This window comes from Octopus bimaculoides, chromosome 4, assembly GCF_046866305.1.
Source record: "Octopus bimaculoides isolate indiv1 chromosome 4, ASM4686630v1, whole genome shotgun sequence".
Taxonomy (NCBI): domain Eukaryota; kingdom Metazoa; phylum Mollusca; class Cephalopoda; order Octopoda; family Octopodidae; genus Octopus; species Octopus bimaculoides.
In genome coordinates this window covers 98510620-98538151 of record NC_142931.1, presented here as the reverse complement: position 1 = coordinate 98538151, position 27532 = coordinate 98510620, and the positions used below count along the sequence as shown (strand labels likewise).

The following is a 27532-nucleotide window of genomic DNA, read 5'->3' as shown; positions in this document are numbered from 1 at the left end:
ATAAATAAAGAGCTATTAGCAATTAAAGTTTGAAAATTTTGGGTAATTTTAGCCAATTGTAAGCCACAGAGACATTCATGCCAGTTTCCATAGTAGCAAGCCAAACATGAGAATTGTTTTGTCAGCGAGAAAGCACGTGTTGACAAATATATTCTATGCGATGTCACGTGCATTGACGCTGTGTACTGTTGCTTGTACCCTGGTCATGAGATGTGCTAAAAATAACAACTAAATAGGCCTTAAATCATTTTTTTGCATAATCGTATGGATTCTTGTGTGTAGAGTACAGATTTTCAAAAAAAATTTTTTGAAAATTCCAAATTTTAAAAAAGTTATGAGGGGTTATGTGTTGTACGTTAAGCAGAATTTGATTTGTTTACCATTTCATATAAAATCACATGCTATTTTCAGAATGTTGACAATATGTGCAGTCTTGCACAAAATGACAGCTTCCAAATCCTACTTGCTGGCTGGGTGAAAATGATCAAACTTTAAACCTCTATCACTTTTTTAAAAACATTTTTCTGCAAAAAGTGAAATAACTGCAGCAATTTAGCTTGGAAAAGAATATTAATGTGTCAAATTTTAAAATTTTCGATTAACTTTTTTTGAAATGCTGGCAGCCAAACCAACTAGATCTGCAGACAAGCTTAAATTTCACAAATAGTTCATACATTAAGGTACTTAACACTTTAAATATTTTGTTTCAGTATGGTGGTTGAATTCTATTTAGGAAGTGAGTGTTCAGTCATTACGTAGTTGTTTCCCTTGGTATCCAATTTTGATGATAGAATGAGTAGCTTAGAATACATATATTAGTCAACTAGGGTGCTATGAAATGGTGTTGCTGTGTTTCACACCTTTTGCCTTTAATTAGAGATTTTGTCCATAGCAAATCAAAGTGAAAATTGTCCTTTTACAGGCCAAATATGTCTCAAACATATCTGAACTGACTGAAATGTTTGTTTACTTCACAAAACAGTATATATTTATATTTTAATATTTTACTCGGCCATTGCAAGACTAATAACCTGGTGTAAAACTCAATAAATGTATGTTTCAAAATGTGTGTTAGACAAGTATAGAGTGTTAATATGAAGAAATGGTAATAAGAAAAAGAGATGACAAAAGAATAAATGATTATCTTATGAACTTCATTAGCTTACAGCTGTTTCTGTTATGAGATGCAGAGGACTCATATAGTTGAGTACCTGAATAACACCTTATAGCTTCAGTGAAGCCTCTAATAATCATTTCTTCCTTTGTCATCACTTTTTTCTTTTGGAGCCTGGTGCAGCCATCGGGTTCACCAGTCCTCAGTCAAATCGTCCAACCCATGCTAGCATGGAAAGCGGACGTTAAACGATGATGATGATGATATATATATATAGTAAACAGACAAAAGAATGATATTGGTGTTGCATAATGGTCATAACCTTTAAGGTTATGACTATTTCAGTAGCTAGTGGAACCATTTCACCAATTTGTACATTGGCTTGTGGATATAAAAAATATTATGTAAATCCATACAGTAATTAATTAATTAAGGTATCACCAACCATCTCATCAGACCTGTTGAAATTACTGTTAATGTTATTTACCATGACAAGAAATTGCATAATTGTTATCATCATTTGTATTGGATAGAAATATACAGGGTGGGCCAAAAGTAGGTAAACACTTTTAAAATTGACTTATTTGTTTTTTACAGGTACCGTGAATAATGTGCTGTGTGTTACAGTATTCTCGGACATTTGATAAATGTTCCCATGCTGAAGGAGGACATTTCGACCATTTACGAGATTAAACTGTGTTTCCTAAATATAATTGTAATAAATGAGTGTAAAAGTAATAAAATGAACGAATTTCAAAGTGTATAGCTACTTTTGGTTCACCCTGTATTATTTGTAACTGACCTGGATCAGTATTTATTGCCTGGATAATCAAAGCACATTCATTATCACTAATGGTAATTAATTTCTTACTATTAGTTGTTGCTTATTAATTAATTTTCTCTCTTCATCAGTTTTTGAAACAATTATCACCTTTCATAGTTATATAATAGCATCATCTTCATTCCTTTGTCTGTTCGTTGTTGTCAGTTACATCAGCTTCAATGCTCAACTGATACTTCATATTTTTTATGTTAGAAATAAATATATATTTGTAATGACTGATAGAAAGATGATCGAAACTGAAGTACTTTATTGCAATCAAATCATGAAACATTTAGAGGGTTCCTAGCCATGCTTGAAATAACAATCAAATCTTCCTCAAATTATATCCTACTATCTTTATGAAGGACATTAGATAATAGTCTTAGCTACACATAATTCTGAATAAAAGACAGTTAAAATAACTCCAACCAACTTAATTCCATTCTTTTCAAAATCTCATGTTATCTAGATTTATGATTATGCAGCTCATGGTGCACAAACCTTTGAATGTGGTCCACTGAGCCAGTAAATGGCCATGTTATACCTTTACTATATTAGCAACCACACTGTATGTTGTTGCAGGGAAGGGTTGTCATGCATATTATTGCTGCTCAATCTACACACTATATCTGTGTAAACCTCGCTAGTAATATCTACAACTGACTTAGGGAACTTGCCTCACATTTAGCATGTTCGTTGCCCATCCCACCAACCTTACTGTATCAGCAGTATACTATTCTGTTGCTGGTATCTATCTTCAATCAAACATATGATCAGAGGTATCCCTCTTTTGTATATTAAGGATTCTATTGGCTAATATATCCTTCTTTATTTAAGCTGCTATTTCTAGCAGATCAAACATGTACATAATCCCATGTTTCACTGTGATGCACTTTTTGTAAATCTAATTCCTGTTGTTTTGTGTGTGTGTGTGTGTGGTGTTTAGCAAATTCCTCTCACACACTGAAGGCATCATCCTCTTTTGATTCTTTTTATTCCCATTTCTGTAGTACTGCACATCTGTCTCCCCAAAATTTCCTATTAGTTTTGCTATACTAAGAGGTTGTTAGTTCCTTGTTCAAACCTTTTACAGTTCTGTGTAAGCAGATACCATAATTGGTTGCCCTATCCACACCTCCTGACCATTCTCACCACACATTGTAATCAAATGTATGAGGGAGAGAAATTGACTGCAGTACTTGACTGGTATTTTAAAAGGTAAAAACCCCATCCAGTCATGAAGGACCATGGTACACACCTAGAAAGTTCCCCTCCGAAGCACAAGTCTGGGCAAGGTTGTAATGGAAGACCAGTAGTTGCCCATACATACTAGCCTCCTCTCTCCATGCCAACAGAAAGGCAAAGGCCAATACAATTTGGCACCAGAGATGCCAAAACTTATTTCTATAGCTGAGTGAACTGGAGCAATGTGAAATAAAGTGTCTTGCTCAAGAACACAACACACAACCTGGTTTGGGAATCAAACTCATTACCTCATGATTGTGAACCCAACACTCTAACCACTGAGCGATGGTATTTTATTTATGCATGAACAGCAAAGTTGACCTCAGGGCACAGAAAGCTAGAACAAATCTTGCCAGTCATTGTATCCAACATTCTAACAGTGAGCCAGCCAATCTACCATCTTACTAAATTAAATTAAATTACTTCACTGAAGTAGAGATTCATAAACCAGATGAGTATTGTGCTAACAAAGTGTTTATTATATTTAAAATACTAGGTGTACTATTTTCAGCTACCAACCAATAACCAAATGTATTCTGTATTTAAATAAGCAGGTGGGTATGGTATTTAACTACCAGTCAGTAGGTATGTATGTGCTATGTTATAATCAACTAACAGCTAGGAAGCAGTAATGTACTACACTAATCAGATACCTGTCAACAACTGTGTACTCTACTGTAATCAATCACCAACCAAAGATCATAATTCAGTTTCATTTTACTCGTTGCTAAAACATCTCTTTTAAGAGTATTGCCCATTATATCAACACTACTTATTTTATCAACCTTCAAAAAATTTGAACTCAAATATTAACAAGACGGAGTAAAACACAATGTATTTTGCATACAACTCCATACTAATCTTGGCAAGCATCATTAAAAGTTATTTTATCACCAGTTCGCCTAGATATCAGAAACACACCTGATTATCTGGAAAAGTCACCTGTAACAGACAGGCAGTATATCCAGGAAGAACCATTTGGTTGTTGCTATAAAACCTATTGTTAAGCATTGGTCCCACAGAGCATAAATGTCTACATATGTTGTTCTTGTTCACTGTTCATCAATATAAAATGTTTAAATTTAAGACAGCAATAAAATAAGAAAATATATTCTTTAAATTAATCTTTATTCTGAAGAAAAAAAAAAAATGAAAAAAGATCTTTAAATAAAATAGCAGTATAAATAGTAACATTATAAAATAGATTTTCTTTCCTCATCAGTCTTTGAAAGAGTCTGCTGTCCATTCTAGAGAAATCCAATTAGAGAAAGGAGAATGTTTCCTTGGAACTATTGTCGATGTAAGAACGGTGCAGCAGTAGGAGGATTAATAACTCTCGCTTTCTGAGAAACTTTATGAGAGATCTTGGATTCCTCTGTAATCCACGTGACTGTGAGGCTTTTTAACTATATTGTCAGTTAACAAAATAAATAAAATAAAAAATCAAACAAACTGTAAACTACTTCTTGCAGATAGAAAAGTACATCAGAAGAGGTAGAAAAAAATGAAATGCTTTACAGTTTTAAAGTCCTCACATCTCTGCAAAAGTGGAAAATAAAAAGATGACTTTCTGGTTTTGATTATGTCTGTTTGATACAGTTTACAGATATGTTCTTTTATATTTTTCACTGTAGCCAAAGTATAGAAAAGAATGGTGGAGAGAGTACTTCTCGATGTTATCAATTTAATTAAGTGTTTTGGGGTTTTTTTTTCTCGTGTTAACAAATGAGAGGGATGGAAAAAAAAAAAAAAAATCTCCTTCCTGTTAGAAATAACTGAACTGTAAGAATCTCAGTCGAGAAGGATGAATGCCACAACTTCCTCCTTCCTCATTATGAAGATTTTGTTGATGTTGAGAATTGATGGAATGTAAGATAACATTTAAAACTCATCATGATTCCGTAACCGGGAGTGAATCGGTAGAGCTGGTTTGATAAAAATACCTTCACCTGCCTGCCAATAATTCTTTTCATTAGGATGATCGTGAGCGCTGACCTCACGCTGACCTTGGATTGGTCGGCCATATACATCACCATTTACATGGAGATAGCTGAAAAATATTAAATAACCATGAATCTTAGAAAAAAATTCTAGAAAATGAACAACAGTTAAAGAAGAAATATGTAATTTTATTTGTACTGTAGCTCTTTGACAAGTGATATGGTAGACAATCATGGAAAAACAATTATTTAACTAATTCATAACCATATTTCTGATAATTTATTCCTGCAAATGGTATATGTGGGTGTGCAGAGAGTGGCACTTAAGTTCAGTCACACAGCACAGCACCTTGAGCAAGTGTCTTCTACAACAAACCAAAGAAGGCCACTGTCTTGTGTAGGAAACTCCTCAAATACATGTCTGTGTGAATGTTGATAACTTACAGCTTCACTTGAGTGAAACAATGAGTAATGTTAACATACCTTGTTGACATTATGATCAGATGTTCTGTGTATTCAAAGAACTAGGGAATAAAAAACCCTATATAAAATAGGCAACAGGAAGAGCATCTGGCTGTAAAATCTTGTCTCATCACATAAGTAATGTCTGGATTTTAAGTGAGGGAAACAAGTGATCAAATCTTACATTTTAATGAAACTTAATTGTCAATATAGTTTCCATGATTATCTATGACATCTTTCCATCTACTCATAAACTTTTTAATTACATTAATGAAAAACTCTTTCAGTTTTGAAGAGAAGAACTCTGAAAGGTCAGTTTTAACTTCCTCAGTTGTTTCGAGAGTTAATCCATCCAAATGATTCTGTAAACTAGGGAACAAATGGTAATCTGAAGGAGCAAAGTCTGGGGAATAAGGCAGATAAGCAATTTTCTCTCAGCCAAGTACCTCAATCTTCTGTGACGTGATCTTGCATTGTCCTGACAAGACACCACTCCCTTTTGATTCACTAAAGCAGGCCTTTTTTCCCCATTCAAAGCAGCATTCAAACACTAACTATTGACAGTAGATTTGTGCATTGACTGTTGAATTAGTTGGTAGCAATTGAAAGTGGGAGACTCCTTTGCAACCCCACCAAACAGAAAGAAGAACCTTCTTCACATGGAATTCCCTTTTCAATTGTGGTTGGGCCTTTCCCCTTCACTAAGCCAGTGCTTATGACACTTAACATTTTGATAAAAGACCCATTTTTTCATCACCGGTCACCATTCTGTCCAAAAAGGGTGAGATAAGTTCACGAGAATGAAGAGAAGAGCAGATCTCCACTCGAGATTTGCAGTTGGCTTCAGATAAATCATGAAGCACTCATTTTCTAAATTTTGGGACCTTTCCAAGCTGTCGATGGCAGTGAACAGTTGTATGGCTTGAACAAAGTTTGCCTGCCAATTCTTCAACTGAAACTGCATGATCCTTTCCAAGTTCTGCCAAGAAGAGCTTGTCATCAAACACAATTGGACGTCCTGTTCAGGTCTCATCTTCAAAGCTGAAATTTCCACTTCTGAATTTTACAAACCATCTTCTGCAAGTTCTTTCATTCAGGCCTTCTTCTCCATAAGCTGAGTGACTATTTCAAGTCATTTCTGCTGCAGAGTTCCCTTTTTTCAACTCATAAAGTATTATGTGCCTTAAATGCTCCTTCGACACTTCCATGTTTAAAGAGCTTTATTAGTGAAATTTGATTAGATTATCTTGCAAAATGAAATTTAATTAGTTTAAATATGTCCAAATACATATAAATATTATTTGATACCATTAGACATTCTAAAATATTGTTAAAGCATTTACAAATTGAAAATATAGAAATTGGACATTACTTATGGGATGACCTGATATGTCCCTATTCAAACCTATGCTGGCGTTAGTTTGGATAGGGATATATTTGAGTGCATTGCAATGTAAAAAGACTCAGTATACTCTGTTAAGTGGTTAGTGTTAAGAAGGGCATCCAACCAAAGAAATCATGCCAAAACAGACAAATGGAGCCCAGACAGTCCTTCAGCTGGCCAGCTCCTGTCAAACCAAGCAACCCATACCAGGATGGAAAACAGATGCTAAATGATGATGATAATAATGATTATATATATATATATATATATATATATATATATATATATATATATGTGTGTGTGTGTGTGTGTGTTATAATTTAGAACAAACAGTAAGTTGTCATTATAGTACTCTGAGTTTCGAATGCCAGAGTGAAGAGCTACGATATATACATACATATATATATATATATATATATATATATATATATATATATATACATATATACATACATACAGTTATCATAATCATCATTTTTATGTTCAATTTTACCATGCTGACATAGGAAGACTTCTTGAGGTAGTATTGAACAGTTAGATGCCTTCCTAATACCAACTCCTACTTGTTTTGCAAATGCCGTACTTTAATCCATGCCTTTGCATGCTAAATTGCAGCAAGATGTTTTGTCTATGGGGGACACAGAAACAATAACGCTGCTGAAACAACATTATTGATATCATTTAATGTCCGTCTTCCTTGCTGGCATAGGCTTGATGGTTTGGGAGGAACTGGCAAGTTGGAGAGTTGCACCAGGCTCCATTATCTATTTTAGCATGGTTTCTATGATTGGATGCTCTTCCTAATGCCAACCACTTTACAGTGTACTGGGTGCTACTTAAATGGTACCAGTACAGGTACTTTTTTCCTGGTACCAACACCAATGGGGTCACCAAATAACCTGTGAAATAAAGACCTTTCAGTTGGGAGAAGGAGCAGTACTGAGGAAAGTGGCTTTGCGCAAGGTGAGAAGTTAGAGTAATAGGGGGATAGATAGAGGTATCTTACTATAGAGGAAATACTCGTTACCAAGTATTTCTTATATAGGAAAAGAAAGGAGAGGAAGAAGAAACAGAGTTAGAGGAAAAGATAGAGAGGCAATCTGAGTGAGAGAGGCAAAGAGATAGTGTTGGAGATGTATTGGGGCCTATCCACAGAAAACAGTAGTGGTGCGGAATATAAATGTTAAAGAGGGGGGAGGAGGAGAATGTTTCATAAGAGTGTCAGGAGGGAGTGTTTAGATATGGAGAAAAGGTAACTGTAGCTAGTGATGACTTGAGAAATTAGAGTGGCTGGAGGTAGGATGATGTAGATATGTGAGGGAGAGTGAGATGCCTACAATGGGTGGTAATCGTGTGGTGGGACGGGGGGAAAATGGGCTGCAGTGTAGTTTTGATAAAGGACAGATTATGAGTGTGTTGGGGGGGGGGGGAGCATGACTGTAAAGGACATGCCTGTATGTATAAATGGCCATGATTTTACTGAGCTTGACAGGTCTTCTCAAGCACAGCAAATCACCAGATGTTTTGATACCTTGTCATCTCTGTGAGGTTCAACATCTGAAGATCATTTCTCACCACTTCATTCCATGTCTTCCTGGGTCTAATGGACGTCAGTCTACAAATTTTACTCATAACATTTTGGTTAACCAATGGATACTGTAAAAGTTACTTGCCCAACATGCAACAGTGGGATGGAAACCATTTGGTTGCAAAGCTAACTTCTTAACCACACAATCATGCCTGTACCTGTATCTATCTAAATATACACACATATACATACATATGTATATAAACATATATATAAGTACATATATACAGACACATCACATATACACGTGTGTGTGTGTGTGTGTTTCAGTAACATTTCACTACTTTTATGTAGCCTTTGATCTCCAAAATAATCAAAAATTTGGAAGGTGTGGTTAGTATATCAGCAACTTTTCAGTTGAATGGTATTTATCAAGCTGGTATTTGGAACTGAACAACAAGATTTAACATAAAGGTATGGCAGGGTTTGTATCTACTAAATATATTATTGATGTAATAACAAGATTTCATCTGAGATTTTAAATATCATGTGAACATTTTAATACAAATGGGTTGATAAAATGGTCTTTGATGGATTTGCATTAAAGTTGTTTCTGAATTAATGGATCAGAATTTCATTAAAAAATTAATGCTTCTGTCTTTACTTATTTACCATATATCTGTCTGTATAGGTTGAATAGATCTCTAGAGTAGCTGTTACAAACCGTTATACTCATTCCTGTTTCATTATAATCAACTCCTATCTTTCTTAACTCTTCAATATTTAAACTGAGATAATGCATGATTAATCCAAAACAATATGAGTAAATAAGCATTAATTTGACTAAGTAATCTGAACGCTAAAGGGTTAAATTCAACAGAACTGCAACATCCTCTATTTTGGCATTGGTTAACTTTATTTATACTGTAAAACAAAAACAGCAATAAAAGAAAATTAACACTTACCTTCCAGTGACAACATTTTTTAATCGGATACGCTCTTCTCGGGACCAATTTCCAGTTTTACAAATAACTGTCCAGTCATCCCCTAGAAGAGTATGGTAATGGAAATACATGTTAGACAGGGGTCTGATATGGGTATACATGTCAGTAAAGGATTATCTGTCTATCTTTCTATATATCATCATCATTTAACGTCCGCTTTCCATGCTAGCATGGGTTGGACGACTTGACTGAGGACTGGTGAAACCGGATGGCAACACCAGGCTCCAATCTAAAATTGGCAGAGTTTCTACAGCTGGATGCCCTTCCTAACGCCAACCACTCAGAGAGTGTAGTAGGTGCTTTTACGTGTCACCTGCACGAAGGCCAGTCAGGCGATACTGGCAACGGCCACGCTCGAAATGGTGTCTTTTATGTGCCACCCGCACAAGCCAATCCAGGGGCACTGGCAACGTATATATATATATATATATATATATATATATATGTGTGTGTGTGTGTTAGATAGAAGTCAGACGTTTGATAGGGATATATGTTAGAGGTTAAACAAGAGAATATGTTGGGAGTTAGACAAGGATATACATTAAACAGGGATTAGATAGTATTTGTTAAAAGATAAGAAAGAATTTAGAGGAAAGAAAATAAGATTGGAGTAGAGAAAAAGAGAGGTTAATAACTTGGAACCACATCATAAGGTTGAGTATGTCATGAGAAAAGGAAATATTTAAAATGTTTTACTCAGAGGTCATCATCAGGAGCCTTTATTGTGCAATGAAGAAACACGGTAACGATATTCCCTTTATCCACACCAATATAACAAAGTCTGTTAAATTATCAACAGATTTGAGGAAGGGTGCAGATCAATAAATTTATACCATCAATACATCAGACATGGTATTGTAATGTCAGTTTTTAGAGATAATTCTTTACAGGTGTTGTTGTCTGTTATTAGCAGTAACACATTAATGCTGTTCTTATGTCAGTTGTTAAAGCTAACATCTTACTGGTGGTGTTATGTCAGTTGCTCAACCTTCCAAAATAGACGATGCTAACCTAATCCATTTAAGTATTGTAGCAATTTTCTCTAATTCTTTTAGCTTATCTGAGTTTTTTTTCCTGATGATAAATTCTTAGTAAATAGAATGAACAACACAAGGTCAAACCTCATCTAGAAGCTCTTTACATTACCAATAATATTTTCAAAAATAAGACCATAACATCATTAAAATGAATTCACCTGCATCTCCTACTCCATCTTCACCAAAGGCACTAACTTCTAAATTATTTGAAAGTGGGGAACGAAAATGATGACCATGCAAGTTCCTTCTTGTAGCAACATGCATCAGTTGGATAGTCTGGTCACATTTTACTGGAACCCTGGAAAACATAAATGATTAAGGAACTCACACTGATTGTAAAAGTTGACATGTTAAACTACAAAAGATGGAGTTTAATTTTTTTTTATTTTACTTGCTGGGACTAGATGAAGAAGCAATGCCCATATTCTTCATAAGCCCTCTTAGATTGGTGAGATTGATGCTATTATTATTCAGCTTAAACTGTGACCTGTTGACACCTACAGGAAAGATATAATGAGGAAAAACTTGATGTAATGGTCAGTGTAGGGGCTGGGAGCTGAGCACAATATGGGCAATGAGAAAGAGAGAGATAGTTATATGTTTCACTGAGAAGATCTAATAAGGCTTAAAATGTCCAGATTTGTCACCCAACACCCCAAATCAGCTTCCTTCTTCCCCTATTACATTGACCAAATACTTTTAATATCCACTGTTTTCCAGCTCACTAATATTCTGCCTTTCATGTAAGTTAATTTTACACATCCAACTTGACCCAGTTTTCTCCAGTCTCTGCAAATATTATGTTCCCCATACTTTACTGTCTTTTCCACAAAGAGAGAAATCCTTTGTTGCCAGAAGTGTTTACAAATCTATCAATTATGCCCACTCCTTTTACCAACTATACTGCTTGCAGACACTAAACACTATAAACAGTGCCTATTTCATGTTAACCAAAAACAGGCATTACATAGTGATGATGAAATTAGCTAAATAAAGAAGCACAAGAAAGCTCGCATCTATTGATCACTTTTTTAAAGTGGAGTTAAGTAGCAAAGGTAGTTTCTTCTTAGTTTTAAGTCAGTAATAATGCAACGTACAGAGCTAGGTAACTTCAACCAATCAAAACTATCAATGCATTGATGGGAGATGAATATTGCATCAACTCTTCAATCTGATCACGATAGGCAAGGGAGATAATTCTCAAATCTGAATAAACTTGTAGTGGAATTACATGTGTAATTAAAGGGCTATTAAAAAAGACATAAGAGCTTTATATCAAATAAAGTTGCTTCTTGAGAGTAGTTAAATATTTACTCAAACCTACTAAGACAGAGATTGCATGACTATCATTAGAAAACACTAAAAGATTACCATGAGCCGATAGGCATATTAGGTTAGAGCCTATCCGGATTTCTGAGGTGTTAAAGCAACTGAGAATACAAGACACTTCCTTCCTCTGAACAGGGAATCAATCCATCAAAGGGTTAACTCTCAGCTGCTGCTATTCATACTCATTTTCAGCTGAGTGGACTGGAGAAATAAAGTGTCTTGCTGAAAGATACAAATACCCATTCTGAGAATCAAACCCACAACCCAACAATTGTCAGCCCAATACTCTAACCACTAGGCTATGCATCTTTGAAAATTAACACATTGAAACATAGACAATGAAATAATTTACTGGTAAAGAATGAAGGTCATCACTTCACAATTAATAAAATGAGTTGAAATACCACATAATAATAACTAACACACTAAAATAAGAACCTTCTCTCAGTTCAAAGAATATGGTATCTTGGGTCATATCAGTCCTAGGTCAGGTTAATATTCCTGCCACCAAGGATAAAATAAGTAGCAGAATGACAACAAATAGGTGACTGAAAAACGGAAGCCTGAAACATGGTGGCTCAAAGATATGTGACAAACATGGAGTTTCACTCATACAATGGTTTAGTAGTTCACAAATTTCAGTTTGGAATCTTTGGTTAAAAGATTTACAAAGATCTAACAGACATTTTGACATTAGTCATGCCATTTTCAATGTTGGAGTCAGTAAGAAAGGCATTCAGCTGTAAAGCACTACCAATTCTTAATGGATCAAAGAAAGAAATAACAGGGTGGGGGAGTGGATTGAAATCCAAATGATTAGCAAAGCAAGATACACAAATGAAAAATAGAAAACAAGTTATTTCTATTTTGACAACTTTTTCCATGGATTTGATGAAATAAATAATTGGGATAATACATTTACCACAGAAAGTGGTGAAAATTCTACCATATGGTTGCTCTATCTGTAACAAATAACAGCCAAGCTCCTCAAATTATGCCCCACTATGTTAATAAAAAAAAAAGGTGGGAAAGATACAGTGCAAGCTTAGAAACCGCTAAGAAAAGGACAGAATGGTCCAGGCTAGAGTGCCTTTGATTATGTCTGATCCATTTGGTCTGACCTGAGGCTAAACAACAATAACAATGATGATCATTACCACTCACCCTCGAAAACAGGAGGTTCCTGGTTTGGGTTGTATCTGCCAATAACTATTGTGATCATCTGAAGATTCCACAGCTGTTACAGACTGGAAGATAAAAGAGTTGTGGAACATCCACAATTTTGTTTTTAAAGTGATTCATGAAAATAGAGACACATAGTTCTATTACAACAGCTGATGGATTTAAATAACATGAATAATATCTGTATGGGTATACAATGGTATAAGTATGGTGTTAGGATTATACAGTGAATAGAAAACATTTCAACAATTGCAACAAAGGGCATTACTTTTTGTATATGAAAGTCAGACAATAAAAAAGATATGTATATCAATGAGAATTACTTGCAGAATTATGTAGGATCCATTCATTGCATATATGAATGTTAATTTATGAGGTTGAACAAGAGTTGAAACTACTAAAAATATTGGTTGTTATATACAGCAAAGTTGTTATGTATGGGTGGTAAATGCAAGGTACATCAAGGGCTGATATACTGATGATTTAGCCAAACTGTATCACCAGTGGAGAAGGATGAAGTTCACAAGAGAGACGAGAAGGATGTAAGTTCAAAACAAGTTGCAGTTGATGTAATGTATGTTGGTGGGAGACAAATCAGCTATCAGTGGCCAGAGTTGAGCTAATTACAATACAAATACAAAACCATCCACATTTGACAGTGTAATGTGTTAAACAATATCAAGAACAGAACTTTAAAGTTGACACATATTTGAACGTTAATGAAGGACAACACTTAGATAGGTACATTCCTCTATTGTAGTCTAGTAGTTGCTCCAGATGAAAAAGACTTGTAGATGATTAATCTAGTTCTCATTGCATAATTTGTTGAAGAACTAGAGAAAGTTCCAAAAATAGAGGAATAGTTTGCAGATTAAAGACCTAATGGCAAATATTAAAGTTTCAATTACAAACAAAATGTCTGTAATATCTGAGATTTATGCTGGCATGATATCTAAAGAGATATTAGGTGATGGTGAAATCTCTGACAGACTGTCTGAGAACCAGGAGTAATTAGTAGTAAAAGCAGCCAAACTAGATTTGGTTGATGGTTTCTACTTCATTAGTGACCCAGTTAGTAGTACTAGCCAATGTTGTGGTGAAAGTAGCTAGAGTAAGGTAAGGGTAGAAAATGTTTAGGAAGATGTTACCTCTGTTGGTAACGAAGGGTTTCTTTCTTCATACACAAAACAGACAGTATGAGATAAAGAACTGAGTGTGTGTGAATGAAGACAGGTATGACCTGTTGCATTGAAATGTTAAGCTGAGCATGGTAGAAAAGGCCAAAATGATGTAGGAGAATGGCTGGAGATTAAAAGAATCATTTTTTAGGTACATGAGAGATGACAGCAATGAGAACAAGTGATATGGATAAGTAAAAATGATGCATTTACTGACAATTGAAGGTAATTACAACATAGAAAGTACAAGGAAGAAATCAGAAAAAGTGCAGTCAGGTATTGAAATATTGGGCTTCACAGACAAGCAAAATAAGATTGAGATGAGTGACACACAAGAGATATAAAATTAAGATGAGTGACAGATAAAGTAGTGATAGAGCAGACTAACTTATCACAACATAGTAAAAGAAACCCCAGAAAAATCATGGTAATGATGAAACACTTATATTCATCTCCACTGACTTTTTAATGTTTTCTATTGCACCTTAGTAAACTTATAGATGAACTGCTTTCACAATAATCTTGGATTAAATGGCTCTATTTAAGAAGCAAGGAAATAATTAAATGAATATGCCTGATCACTTCTGAAGATATTGGTATTGATCTGTAAGGCATAATGTGTAAAGTAATGACAATAACACACATTGTGATTGAGTATGTAGCAGTATAAGAACAACAAATAACTAGCAGTTATCAAGATTGATTTACTATTTTTAATCACATCCTAGTATATTACTAATCTTTATTTTATTGACACAGGAAGATATTCAGAGTTGTTTCTTTCAATTGACTAATAATTGTCAACAACAACTCTGTGGTTTTACACTGAACTGTTACACAAGCTGAAATATTTAGCATTATGAAAAACAAGGAAAATTTCTGTTATGCTTTAAGCTCAATTCCAGCCAAAGGCACTTATACTTTTCATTCTGTTGGGTTCAAAGTGTTTTGACTGTTCTCTTCCTCATGATGTATGGCCTTGCACTTATGTTAGAAATCATTATGAACAGCTAATACCAATAGTTCTCGCTATTTCATATCGCTGATTCCATACGTGTTTCCCCACATACTATCAATGTTTTCCTCATGATAAAACGTAACTTCTACTTACTTACTCTTTCATACTCGAGGTATTTTATGCTAAGCTAGCTAAGCATTCCATTAATCATTTGCCAACTACTTGTAGCTATCCTACTAGAAAGAACAATGAAGTCTCCTTCAAATCACATCCTATTGTCATAAATAAGGAGGGACAAGTCTGAAAAGGTACAAGATGGTCATGACTGGAATACTTTTGATCATTGACCTACCTTCTCTGCCAACTTGCCTATAATCCTACTACACTCTTTTGCATCCATAGTTTATGCTCAGTATACCATATTGAATGTTTATTGCTTGTCAAGCATAGTTGTTTTATCTGATGGTAGCAGAATTCTGTCATCTTTCTTGCTTACTAAAACTTTGCTAAATTTATTTTAAGGTCCCTCAGTTCTAGGTTTTGCTTTCACATCTGGAATTTCTAAACCAAATCTTCCACAGCTTCTGCTATAAAAACATCAACATATTCAAGAGCATCCTCTCAGCCCTTGTAACAGATGACACTTCACCCTACTAATTAATTTATTATGCAAGTGACTAGTTCATGACATACTGCACAAGAAACTTGGCACAGGTATGGCTGAGTGGTTAAAAAGTTTGTTTTGACATCCAATTGTTTTGGATTTGAGTAAGTCTACTCTACTATAGCCCTGGCCTGACCAATGCCTTGAGTGTGAATTTGGCAGAAGTCCATTGTTCAAACCCTCCAACCCATGCCAGCATGGAATGTGGACATTAAATGATAATGATGATGGTGTGTGTGTGTGTCTGTACATACATATTTATGTATATATATATAAACAGTATTATAGATATAGATGTGTGTGTGTGTGTATATATTTGTGTCCCTTAACACTGTTTGACATACATATCATCATCAGTGTTTCACAGGCAGGTTGAAGATGGCTCCTCTGCATAGCTTCAGTTCAATGACAGAAACCCATAAAACAATGTGTATGAGTTTTGGGTCATAAAAAAAAAATTAACTGAACTGAAATATTTAAACAGTAAAGATTGACTCAACTACAAACTTCCTCTTTTGCAGCACTTTGTGATGTTGAAACTAATCAATTCAATAAATACTTACGTTCAATCCTAAGTTAAATAAAACTAGCAGGCATACCCGGTGTTGCCAGGGTGCATTAGTTCAAAAAGGCTTTTTAACTAATAAAGCGATTAACATACCCCTCCCTTAAGTACCTTTCATGCTTTATGGCAAGACTAACACCTACGTAACTCTTTTAGGGAACCACATGTGTAATATTATGACAACAATCAAGCGAAAAAATAAAGCAACAAAAATTATAACAGCAATAACGTAGGACTGAAATATGGCACCAGTATGGCAAGTCTACAAAACTTCCTTATAAACAACATTTTTAGTTTTCCCCTGGAGGATGAAGGCATGTAAACTGTTCCTACAACCCACTCTTGAGCAACCAACGCACAGTTGACCGTGTGAAAAGCATGGTTCGGCTAAGTAAAGTCCAACGACAGACAGTGATTGCCCCTGGGACTTATTAATGGACATGGAGTAACTGAGTCAAATTGGAAACTGCACTCTGTGGAATGTGAACGGTAAGTCAGCAGCTGAAGGCACAAGGGGAATTCGCAGTATGAAGACGTCTTGACCTTTACTAGAGACGGTCATAATCGTTGCTTCAATGACATCGGGAAGTAATTTTGTGATAACAAGGCAATACCGTCGCACGTCAGTGGATTTAAATTCCCTATCAGTATAACAGGGATACCTACTTGAAGAGTAAGAATATGTGGAGGTACACCTGAAGGCTCCAAGGAATTCAAAAATTCAGTGGGATAATCAACTACCTCATCCTGATTTTGGAATGGTGTCTACTGACTTATAGACTGTCACATCCCCAGGCAAACACAGTAAAAGGCGTTTGTTGATTGCACTGACTGCAACGTCTTTAGGAGCCAAAATGGCTCTTTGGCAAAGCCAATCTAGATCTCCGCTGTGGACTTCTTGACCTGGGAAGACCTGGCCCTGAAGACTCTGGATAGTACTGGCTGTTGTACAAATGTCACTTATGTCAACATCTTCATTTCCATCTTCTGGAACTTCACCATTGCCAAGAAGGAGAATGTCCCTCACAAAATTTTCTGACAATGGATCCTCATGGAGGTGCGCTCTCATGTTGGATTCTAACTTTAAAGTAACAACATGACCCCATAGAGGTGAAGACTTAAGGCATGCCATTACTTCATCCGCCCTTGTACCTTTCAGAATCACTGGCAAGGTTTGTCTAAAGTCTCCAGGTAGCAACACAGTGACACCCTCCATTGGTTCGTGGCTTTACTTTATGTCTCACAAAGTTCTATCTAATGCCTCAAGGGCACCCTTGTGTGCCATTGTGCATTCATCCCAAACAATCAGGATGCATTGTGCGAGCAATTGCCCTTTGTCCAATGTCTTTGAAATGTTGCAAACAGGCGTTGGTGAACTTGCGAGGTTAAGGGGAAGCTTAAACGTAGAGTGTGCAGTCTTACCACCAGGGAGCAGAGTAGCAGCTATGCCCAAAGTTGCCACAGCTATTGCGATGCACTTTTGTAGCCTTACTTTTGCAAGAATGAGTCTAGTTACGAACGTTTTGCCTGTCCTGCCAGGAGCATTAAGGTAGAAAATGTCCCCTTTACGACCCTGGACTTGCTGAACGATAGTGAAGTAGGCATGCTTCTGGTCATGTAGCAGCAGTGCCTCATTGATCTGTACATATGCAGATAGTTCAGTAATGTCGTAAGATGTTTTCCAAACAATCTCAGAGATCATTTGAGGTAGGCTATGCAGCGGGGGGGGGGGGGGGGCTGTAAGTGGTCATTATATCACTACCTAAAGCTAAAGTCTTGTTTTCTATCTCAATCAGCGCTAGGTTGTATATTGTATCGGTGAAACTTATGTTTAAAGTAGGGAATCGAAACTGAGCAGCTCGCCTAAAGTCCTCAGACAGGTCATTCCTAAATTGAAGCCACAAAGAATATGGACTACTAGGTGCACAATTGTGCAGTATAACAGCAAAAAGTGTTCTAAGGCTTCCAGGCGATTTGGATACACAAGCCTCTGATAAGCAGGTTTACCACTGCCCGTCATCTTCAAGAAGACCATGCTGTTGACATGCCTTTTTGTAAGTTGCAAAAACGTTTTCATCCACAATTCTTAAACCCTGAAAGCAAGTTGGGCCTGTTACTTCATGTAGAAGATGGAGATGAAAGCACTCAGTCTGATTTGGGTGCACTGTATAAACGCACCCAAGGCAATCATCGAACTTAATGCCTTTGTGCCCTTCAACAGTTTTACCTGTCTTCCTTCTCTTACAAGTCTTGCTGTTCCAGGTATAGTAGGATGGAACCTGTGGGTAAAGGAGTGTCCGTGCAAAAGGATCAACCTGACAAAGTTTAAAAAACACAGTAGAGCTTGTGCTATTTGGGCAGCAGTGGCTTCACTGAAATACAGTCTATGGCCGTTTTCCAGATGAACAGCAAGCTGGACAATGGCAGGATACCTTTCGTGTATTGGAAAACCGAAAATATGCCAAAACGCTTCATTGCTGCTTATGTACCGTGCAGCCTGCTATTGTGTTACTTCATTGTGTTGGTTGGTGCCTTGGAGGCCAAACATGGCGGCATCGAACCCTTTATTAACGTATTTGCAGACATATTTCATTGATTTGACAGAATTGCAAAATTCAACATTGATATGTGCTTTAAATGTCTTTGAAAGAAGCGGACAGTAAGGTACTATCCATCTATCGCCAACTTCAAATTTCCCTATGGTTAAGGTTAAGCTTCCGTCGCATGGCTTCCTACGCCTATACAGTGGGTATCCGTCTTGAGCAGTTTGAGTCTGGGACACAAATTTTTTGGGAATAATTCTTAGAGCATACACCATTTATCAAGCAATCTTTCCTTGCGTAGGCAGGCCCACAAGGGCCATGGACCATATTAGATTTCATTATGCCATGGAGTTCACTATCAACGCCCGGATCAGGTATTTCAGCAGAAATTAACCAGTCTATGTCATTTGCATTTATTTTCTGACTTAACCACAGAAGTGTGTGTGCGTGAGGCATGCCCCTCTTTTGCCACTCAACAGCGAACATGAAGTTTTTAACATGGCGAAATATTTGGCCATTGGTGAGGAGGTCCTTGAATTAAATAGTTTAAGTCTAAAAACTCTCGCAATGACCTCAGGCCTATCATGGGCTTGTTGACCAGGCAGAAGACTCACTTGTATTTCATTCCACCTGGTATTACAAGTGAAGGTAATGAAAAGGTCGGGCCCACCATAGTGCCGAACGTAAATCACGGCATCTTGCAAATGTTTGTGCATATATCAAGGACTACCAGTAAAGGAAGATGGAAGTAATCACAATTGGCCTATCCTTCTAGGGGCAACATTGTTATTGATGCTATCTCTAAGATGGATGTACTTTTCAGCCTGTAGCTTAGCCTGATTGAACCGTATGTATTGTAAGCACTGAGACTCAATCTTAACAGCATGTGGTTGATAAAGGTAGTGAGAAAGATGTAGGTGATTCAAACTGCTGTCTCTAACCATGTACCGATAGGTATAGTAAGCCATACACATAACTGATTTACTGCCAACAGAACCTGCCCCTGATAGGTTTTGTTGGGGAATGTTTAAGTGAGTACGAAATAGGGGATACTGAAGTGCGTCATAGGACCTATGGGTTTCACAAATTTGTTGGAGCTCATTGTCTCAGCAGTGCAAGACTATGTCCCTACTTTGGTGTTGTTCACCTCAAATAAGCACCACAACCTCATTACATGAGGGCTCGTTATAGCGGCGAGCGTGTTGCCCAGAAGGCCTATGGTCTGCATTGATAACTAACGTGAACTCTGGAGAGTCAGCTATTTGTAAGGCATACTTAAAACTGCGAACATAGCTGTTTGTTTCGTGAATCAACTTCTAGAGCTGGTGTATTAAGGTTAGGTCGGTACCAGGTAAGAAGGACTGCCGTCTGGCAGCCTGGTTTGCATAGTCGCCAACAAAGCAAAGTTGTAGAAACTGAGGCGAGGCAGTATCGATTGGCTGAAGAGAACCAAGCCTGTGATAAATTCAATATTACTTATTGCTATAGGAACTTTAAAGGATGGCATCAATTATCCTTCTCTAATGATGTTAGCCTCGAACAAAGTCATTTGGAAGGTGCAGTTATAGGCACAAATGCGCTTAAGAAATTTGGTAGAAAAAGGCGAAGCCCCAGTCAAAAGGTCAACCTATAGACCGGGGGGGGGGGGAATCTTCTAATGGAGGTATTTTAATCTTACCATTTGAGCAGCATATGCCTGGGGTTTCTCCAGGCCACTTTTTGGCCAGACAAAAATCGCAGATCCTACTCATTGTGCCAATTGTAATGTCCGATCTGCTGCTGTAGTTGCAACTGGGATCGTTAGTGAAAGCTTTTAATGACCAAAACTTACTTGAGGGCCTTTGAAGTCCTAGCCTGTCAGCTGCAAATGTTATTCCTCCACCGTTTACCAGAACATTTTTTCGAAATCAATTTATACTTAAAACCTCTTCAGACACATAAGCAGTGTGCATGTGAAGTTTATATTTACTTGTTTAAGCTTTGTACTGGATAAATTGAAAAAATAACTAAAATAGTTCAAATACCAAGAAATATGCATACTCAATTTCAATTTTACCAAATAATTTACAAAGGAGGGAATGGGTTATTTCCCTTGGAAGCTTAAAAATAATTAAGCCTGCTGTTCAACCGTGCCCAAATGTTATTCCTCCTCTGTTTACCCGAACATTTTTTCGAAATCAATTTATACTTAAAACCTTCCCAGACACATAAGCAATGTGCATGTGAAGTTTAAGAATTGGTTGAGCTGTTTTGGCGCAAAACAAAAACCACCAACACACACACAGACATTTTCAGTTTTAATATGTAAGATTTATGTAGGTATAACAAGATCAATAAACATACACACTGAAATGTTAAAGTGAAAGCAAGTTATATTTCATGTTGGCAACATGTTGATGGAAATATTACTTTCAAAATTTTGGCACAACGCCAGCAATTTCAGGGAGGGGTAAGTTGATTACATCAACCCAGTTTTCAATTAGTACTTATTTTATTGACCTCAAAAGAGATGAAAGGCAAAATCGACCTTGGTGGAATTTGAACCCAGAACATAAAGACAGACAAAATGTTGCCCAGTGTGCTAATGGTTCTGACAGCTTGCCACCTAATATTGATTATTATAATTAACCAGCTCATCAATATTACTTATTGCTATAGGTAATAATTAGAAACTTAATCACAAAGGAGGCTGTCATACTATATACAATAATACAAGCACTCAGTCACTTTTGACTACTACTGAAATAAGCTTCAGTAAGTATACTCATTCTTATACTAGTTTTAGGTTCACATGTTCATGCTAGCAAAGTGTGGGTTGAACAGAGTGTTCCTGAGATCAAGTGATGCTAGTTTTAGACTTCACCCTTCTATGTAGGTCAGGTGTAGGTTGAACAGGGGAGATGTTTCCATGGTCAGGCGATTAATCTTGGACATTGGTACCTAAGTGGAATTTGAATTCAGAACACGGAGGCAGTAATAAGTGATCAAGACCTCTGGCAATATTCCACACTTAAGACCTGTCAAGCCAAGTGAGATCATAATCATGGCTGATGCCAGTGTTTTGTAACTGACACCTGTGCTGGTGGCACATAAAAAGCACCCATTACATTCTTGGAGTTGTTGGCATTAGGAAAGGCATCCAGCTGTAGAAACCATGCCAAATCAGACTGGAGTCTGGTGCAGCTCCCCAGCTAACCAGTTTTCAGTCAAACCATCCAACCCATGCCAGCATGGAAAACAGATGTTAAATGATGATGATGAACACAAAGAGATAGAACAGATGAAAATGACATATACAGGTGCAAGCATATTGTTTCAACTTCAGTCCCACTAAGCAACACTTTCAGCAGTTACCATCTACTATAGAAGCCAAGCTGACCAAAGTCTTGTGAGTGGATTTGGTAGACGGAAACTGAAAAACCCATCATGTACATGTGTGAATGTATGTGTCCCACCTTGTCTGAATGTCATATGATGGTTGTAAATGAGCATCACCATCTTACAATATTCTGTGAAAAAATATATTTGGCCAGGGAGAAATATTACCTTGCTTGGTAAATGGTGGGGGATGATGGTAGGAAAGGCTCCCAGCCATAGATAACTTATCTCAATGAATTCCATCTGCTCCAAGCAAACAATGAAAAGTGGGCATTAAAGTAATGATGAAGACACAAAGTTTGCTGGTTTTCTTGTAGTTGTAGGTGCCAGATGATGAAGGACAGTAACAAATAGCAAAACCTTATGCCAGTGTGGAAAAAAAAGAGGGGATGTAAGATGATGATGAGAATAATATATGGTCCAGCTCCTTTACTTCTACACACTAAATAGCCTTCACTTATGTGAATATGACATATACTTCATGTGACATGAGGGTTACCTACCTGTTGTCCACTTCCTGACCCATATTTGATGTCATGAGAGTGTAAACGGACTTTGTGATATGGATTAAGCAACTTTAATGTAGAACCACACGTCACATATTTGTAATGGAACTCTGAAAGAGAAAATAAAGATTATATTAATAAGACATCAGTAAGGTGGGGGGAGAAAGAGTAAGAAGTTGTTAAAGTGTTACATTAATTAACTTGGAGGAAATGGTGAATGAAAGGGTCAGTAATATGAGTGAGGTTGATATGGTGAGTGGAGGAAGTCTGTAAAATGAGTAAGGTTAATAGCAAATACAATCAGTTCTTAAAACACAGTTAATTAATATGTTCAGAACCAGCCACAGGAATGGACAGATGCTTGTAATGTCAATTGGACAAGTGTTTAAATGTACCTCTGTATAAGATGCTAGTCTTTCTATGACAGTGAGTAGAGGGAGAAAATGTAGAGTACAGTTGTTGCTTAGCTCCAGGTCTGCCCTGGTCGAGCATTCCAGCCATGGCCATCTAGTCTTATTCAGACATAGTATATCTAGGATATACTACTTAATGTGCCTCGCTGTGTTTAAGAATGTAGGATGTGATTTACAGATTTGACTGCTATTACTATAAGGTCATACATCCACTTATAGGCCTCCCTCTTTGGCTTCTAGAGAGTGCAGTGCTTTGCTGCCCTGGAATTCAGTAAAATACCTGCAATGAATCTACAATGCTTTATTTACAGTACAAGTGTTTATTCTTTCATTTGTTTTGGCCATGCTGGACCAGTGTGTTGTGGACATGTAATAGTGGAGATTAATATGACTCAACCTGTGGAACTGAATCTAAAAGCACACTTCTAAGCAATTACTAAATAAGCTATTATTAAGATAATTTAGACCAGTTGGTCCCAACTTTTGACCATCATTACCTATTTTGTTAAACCAATAGCCCTAGCCCTGTAACCTTTTTTAATATCTAGATAAAACATTTGCTATTTTTACAGAAATATTCGTTTTTGTTTGCAATTCATGTTGTATTGTGGCCTTTGTACTTATGGCCTTTGATATAATATATCTATGAATATTTTACATTTTATCAAACATTTCGTCTGTCTCCATGACACTTTCACAATAATACCTTGACTTACTTGGATTGTGATCCATAGATTGAGAAATGTTTAGAGTAAAAATTTAGCATATCTATCTTGCAGTTCCAATTTCTGATCATTACTAGGTGTCTTCCTGACTGTATACATTGTCTCAGGCTAGATTCCAAGTGGGAACTTTATTTCTAAATTAATAGTAATGTTGTTATCTGCCAAGTGGATGGAGCATGTGCATATTTTTTAAGACACAAATTGCTGCAGTTCAGCTCTTTGCTAACACATTGGGTCAAATGAAAGTTAAAATGATGATCATATGCCTGAAAATCATTGCCTCTCTACAGTAAGATCTCTAAGCTTCATTCTTGCCACCTACACTTACAGATGGATCAGGATGCTACTGTTAAAACTATGAGATGTTTAGAGTAACTCTCTCTCTCTAGGGTTCTGTAAGACCATATAGCTGCACCTGGAAAGTTCTTTTCCAAGATACAGGCCTGGACAACATTTGTTAAGGAATTAACACCCGCACGATCTTCACTAGGGTGTTAGGGTTAGGGTTTTAGGGTCAGAGTTAGGGTTAGTGTTTAGGGTTAGGGATGGAATTCCTTAACTCAAACCCTAAAACCCTAACCGTAACCCTAACACCCTAGTGAAGATCGTGCGGGTGTTAATCAGAAAAATTACCAAAAATACAAGGTATGTAAGTTAGATGCTCTAAAATTCAGTCAATTAGATTAAGTTTGTACACACAACATATAGAACAGAGATATAAACGTACATGAAATATATCATAAATCTTTGAACCGTTTCCATCTACTGATATAACTATATATATTAGGGGGTGCCATTTTTACATCAATGAAATAGCCAAATGGATATGATACTAGACTACCTTTTGGCTACAGATCTTATGGTGACAATTCATTTCATTGCGCTTCCAGGCAGAGCATTATATCTTACATGGTTTCAGTCCACCCAACTGTTGAGAAGATGTGAGAATTTTACTTGAGATAGATTGATAACCTACCAGGTAGATATGCACTTGTCACCTGCTTAAGACAAATAAGAAGACAAGAACTGTCTCTCGGAAATATCTAAGGGGACTCAGCAGACACATTAAAGAGGAGGCAATAGATATTATCCTCAGATGTAAGAAATAATACAAGCTGAAATTTCTGAAACAACTATTACTGTAGATTAGTGTGGGGAAAATGAGTTTCGTGTTCGAACTACCTGCTCATTTAATTTGGGTAAGTGGTTGAATACTCCACAAACACGTTCTCTTAATGTAATTCAGTGTGGGAACTAGCGTGACACCAAGATTGGACCTTTGAATTACAGATAAAAATTCATCCGAAGGGCTTATATTTTCCGTCTACTCAAGCATTCCAGCCACGATCATTTCCGTGTTCCCTAAGATAGTATAAAGCAAGATTTGAAGGATATTTGCTTCTATTTCTAGCAGATTGACTGACGTCTAAGTTATTTCAGCAATGACTGAGCAGACCTTCCGTCATTTATTCAAATAGTGTATCTAAAATTACATTGTTATGCAATGTCCTGTTTTAAAGACGGTAGTGATTTGATGGAGATTTAGTTACTCTTCATAGCATATCAATCGAGTACTTGGAGTCTTTCTCATCGTGGGTATAAAGTTTTAACACATCACGTTTTCTCTATACTATATCATTCACCATTGAACTAAAGGAATAAAGGAAGAGAAGAAAACAGAAATGAAAAATATGACAGTTGGCGTCTACTTAGAACGAAATATTACCACTAACGTGTTTGTCTATACATGTAAGTATAAACATGTAAGTATACACGTACACAAACGCACACATACGTGTGTGAATATGTGTACATGTATGTAAATGTATATGTGTGTGTTTCATTGAAATTATTTGATTTCTTCCTTAAAAAAATTCACGCCGGTCACTAACAAAGTTATGTGTATGTGTGTACATATATGTATATATGGGTGGGGTTATAGTACTTACGTTCTGTTTCTGTAAGAGTAAATGCAGAGAATAACAATAGCGAGAGACTGGTGACGGACGGCATGGCCATTGTAAGAAAAATCCGTGTAAAAATTGATGAGAAACAGATTCGATTTCGCCAATGTCGTCCAATAAATTAAAGACACGTCTCTACAATCACACGCTTTTATACCTCCTCACACCAAAGAGTTACACAGTCAGAGAGTTATTCTATAAGGTAAATGATGAAGAATAGCGTCGGTATGGATTATATGCTTCTAATGAGGGGAAATCACTGGTTTACAGCATTGCTGATGGTGAAAATTATAAGTGGGTATTGATTCGGAAATATTTCAAGGAAATTCGTTCGAGTAGCATTCATGTTGCCTTTTTTTTTTTTTTATATTTAGTTCCTTCACAATATAATTTGGAGCAAGATAGACACACACACACACACACACACACATACACACACACACACACACACAAACACACACACAAACACACACAAACACACACACACACATATAAATACATGCATACGTACACCTATACACGTACATACACACACAGACACACGCATATTTGGCTACCTACAAACATACATACGTTTGTTTTTATTTGCTGAGGCTGGAGGCAGGGGCAGTACCCGCCCATTACTTTTGTAGGCCATCCGAAACAGGTGACAGGTGAGCAGTGAGCACCTGCAGAAAAGACATGAGCAAGGAAATGATGGATATTCTGGGGAGAAAGAACAAAGCATAGTGGTGAGTGCATGATCCTTAGAAATGAACGCAACAGGGATGACGAGAGGTGGAAAGACGAGTGGGTCGGGGGTGCCTGATTGGAGGTAGTATGAGACCAACTAGCTCCGAGGGACGGGCTATTATAGTTGCCTCAGAAAAGAGAGGAAGAGAAGACAGCAGACCTGTGGATCAAGGGCTGAATGGAAAGCGTCCGCAAGTGATCAGGTCGACTGGCCTTTTTCCCTGGACGGGGTGAGCACCGTTCCGGATGTGGAACCAGTACTACAGTAAAGTCCTTAAGTTTTGTAGTGTCAGTAGTTGTTGGTGGAGGGAAGTGAAATATTTTCTGGCTCTGAAGAGAGAGTTAACGTTTGAAATGCGGTCCTTGCTATATTAAGGATGTGCTTTTTCAAGGAGAGATCCTATGCGATAATAATGATCAATATTTGGAGCTAACAGTGAGGGCTGTAATTTAGTGCTCTTATGTGTAAAGAGTGGATAATACGATGACATATTTTGTGAAATGAGTAACGCTTGATTATTTTTTTCTTTTTCTGTTAAAATAACAAGATTTACTGTTAAAAGGATAAGCTTCAACGGAGGATGCTCTCGAGGTATCTATTCATAAAATTAATGCAGCTTTGACGTGTGATTGCATGTGGATGGTGCATGTTTGGGAAATGTAAGAGACGAATAGAAGGTAGAATCATTTGTATAAAAGTGGACGTTGTTGAACGTCGTTAGCGTGTAGATCATTGATGAATAGTAGGAAGAGAATGGGGGAAAAAGAACCCTGGGACACACCAAGGTCTATTTTGAAAGTGGGGAGGAAAAAGCTTCGTCAACACAAGTGACTATGGTGCTATCTGGTAAGAAGCTA

The 27532-nt window shown here is 36.8% G+C and overlaps 2 protein-coding genes across 2 annotated transcripts in view; one reads left to right on the top strand and one right to left on the bottom strand.

Moving 5' to 3' along the window:
* The window catches only part of LOC106876837 (transmembrane protein 254), an 80758-nt gene extending 78875 nt beyond the window's left edge, over nucleotides 1–1883 (top strand). The window contains exon 5 of the mRNA XM_052967302.2: nucleotides 1712–1883. Coding sequence (XP_052823262.1) covers nucleotides 1712–1724 — 13 coding nt within the window. The 3' untranslated portion in view covers nucleotides 1725–1883. The remainder of the gene's footprint in view (nucleotides 1–1711) is intronic.
* A 2408-nt stretch (nucleotides 1884–4291) lies between these two features.
* Nucleotides 4292–26087, bottom strand: LOC106876836 (stromal cell-derived factor 2). The gene is made up of 6 exons (XM_014925550.3): nucleotides 25928–26087; nucleotides 22838–22950; nucleotides 13031–13113; nucleotides 10696–10835; nucleotides 9462–9543; nucleotides 4292–5232 (listed from the first exon to the last, which is right to left on the bottom strand). Exons 1-6 carry the CDS (start codon nucleotides 25995–25997, stop codon nucleotides 5064–5066), a joined length of 657 nt encoding a protein of 218 aa, XP_014781036.1. The 5' UTR covers nucleotides 25998–26087; the 3' UTR covers nucleotides 4292–5063.
* Nucleotides 26088–27532: the final 1445 nt, after the last annotated feature.

Bases quoted from the DNA above. Each gene is read 5' to 3' on its own strand.
- LOC106876836 (XM_014925550.3), bottom strand. From the start codon at position 25,997: ATGGCCATGCCGTCCGTCACCAGTCTCTCGCTATTGTTATTCTCTGCA. The intron at 22,951-25,927 runs GTAAGTACTATA...TTTCTCTTTCAG, and splicing joins TACTCTTACAGAAACAGAAC to AGTTCCATTACAAATATGTG. The intron at 13,114-22,837 runs GTAGGTAACCCT...TTTATCTTCCAG, and splicing joins GGTCAGGAAGTGGACAACAG to TCTGTAACAGCTGTGGAATC.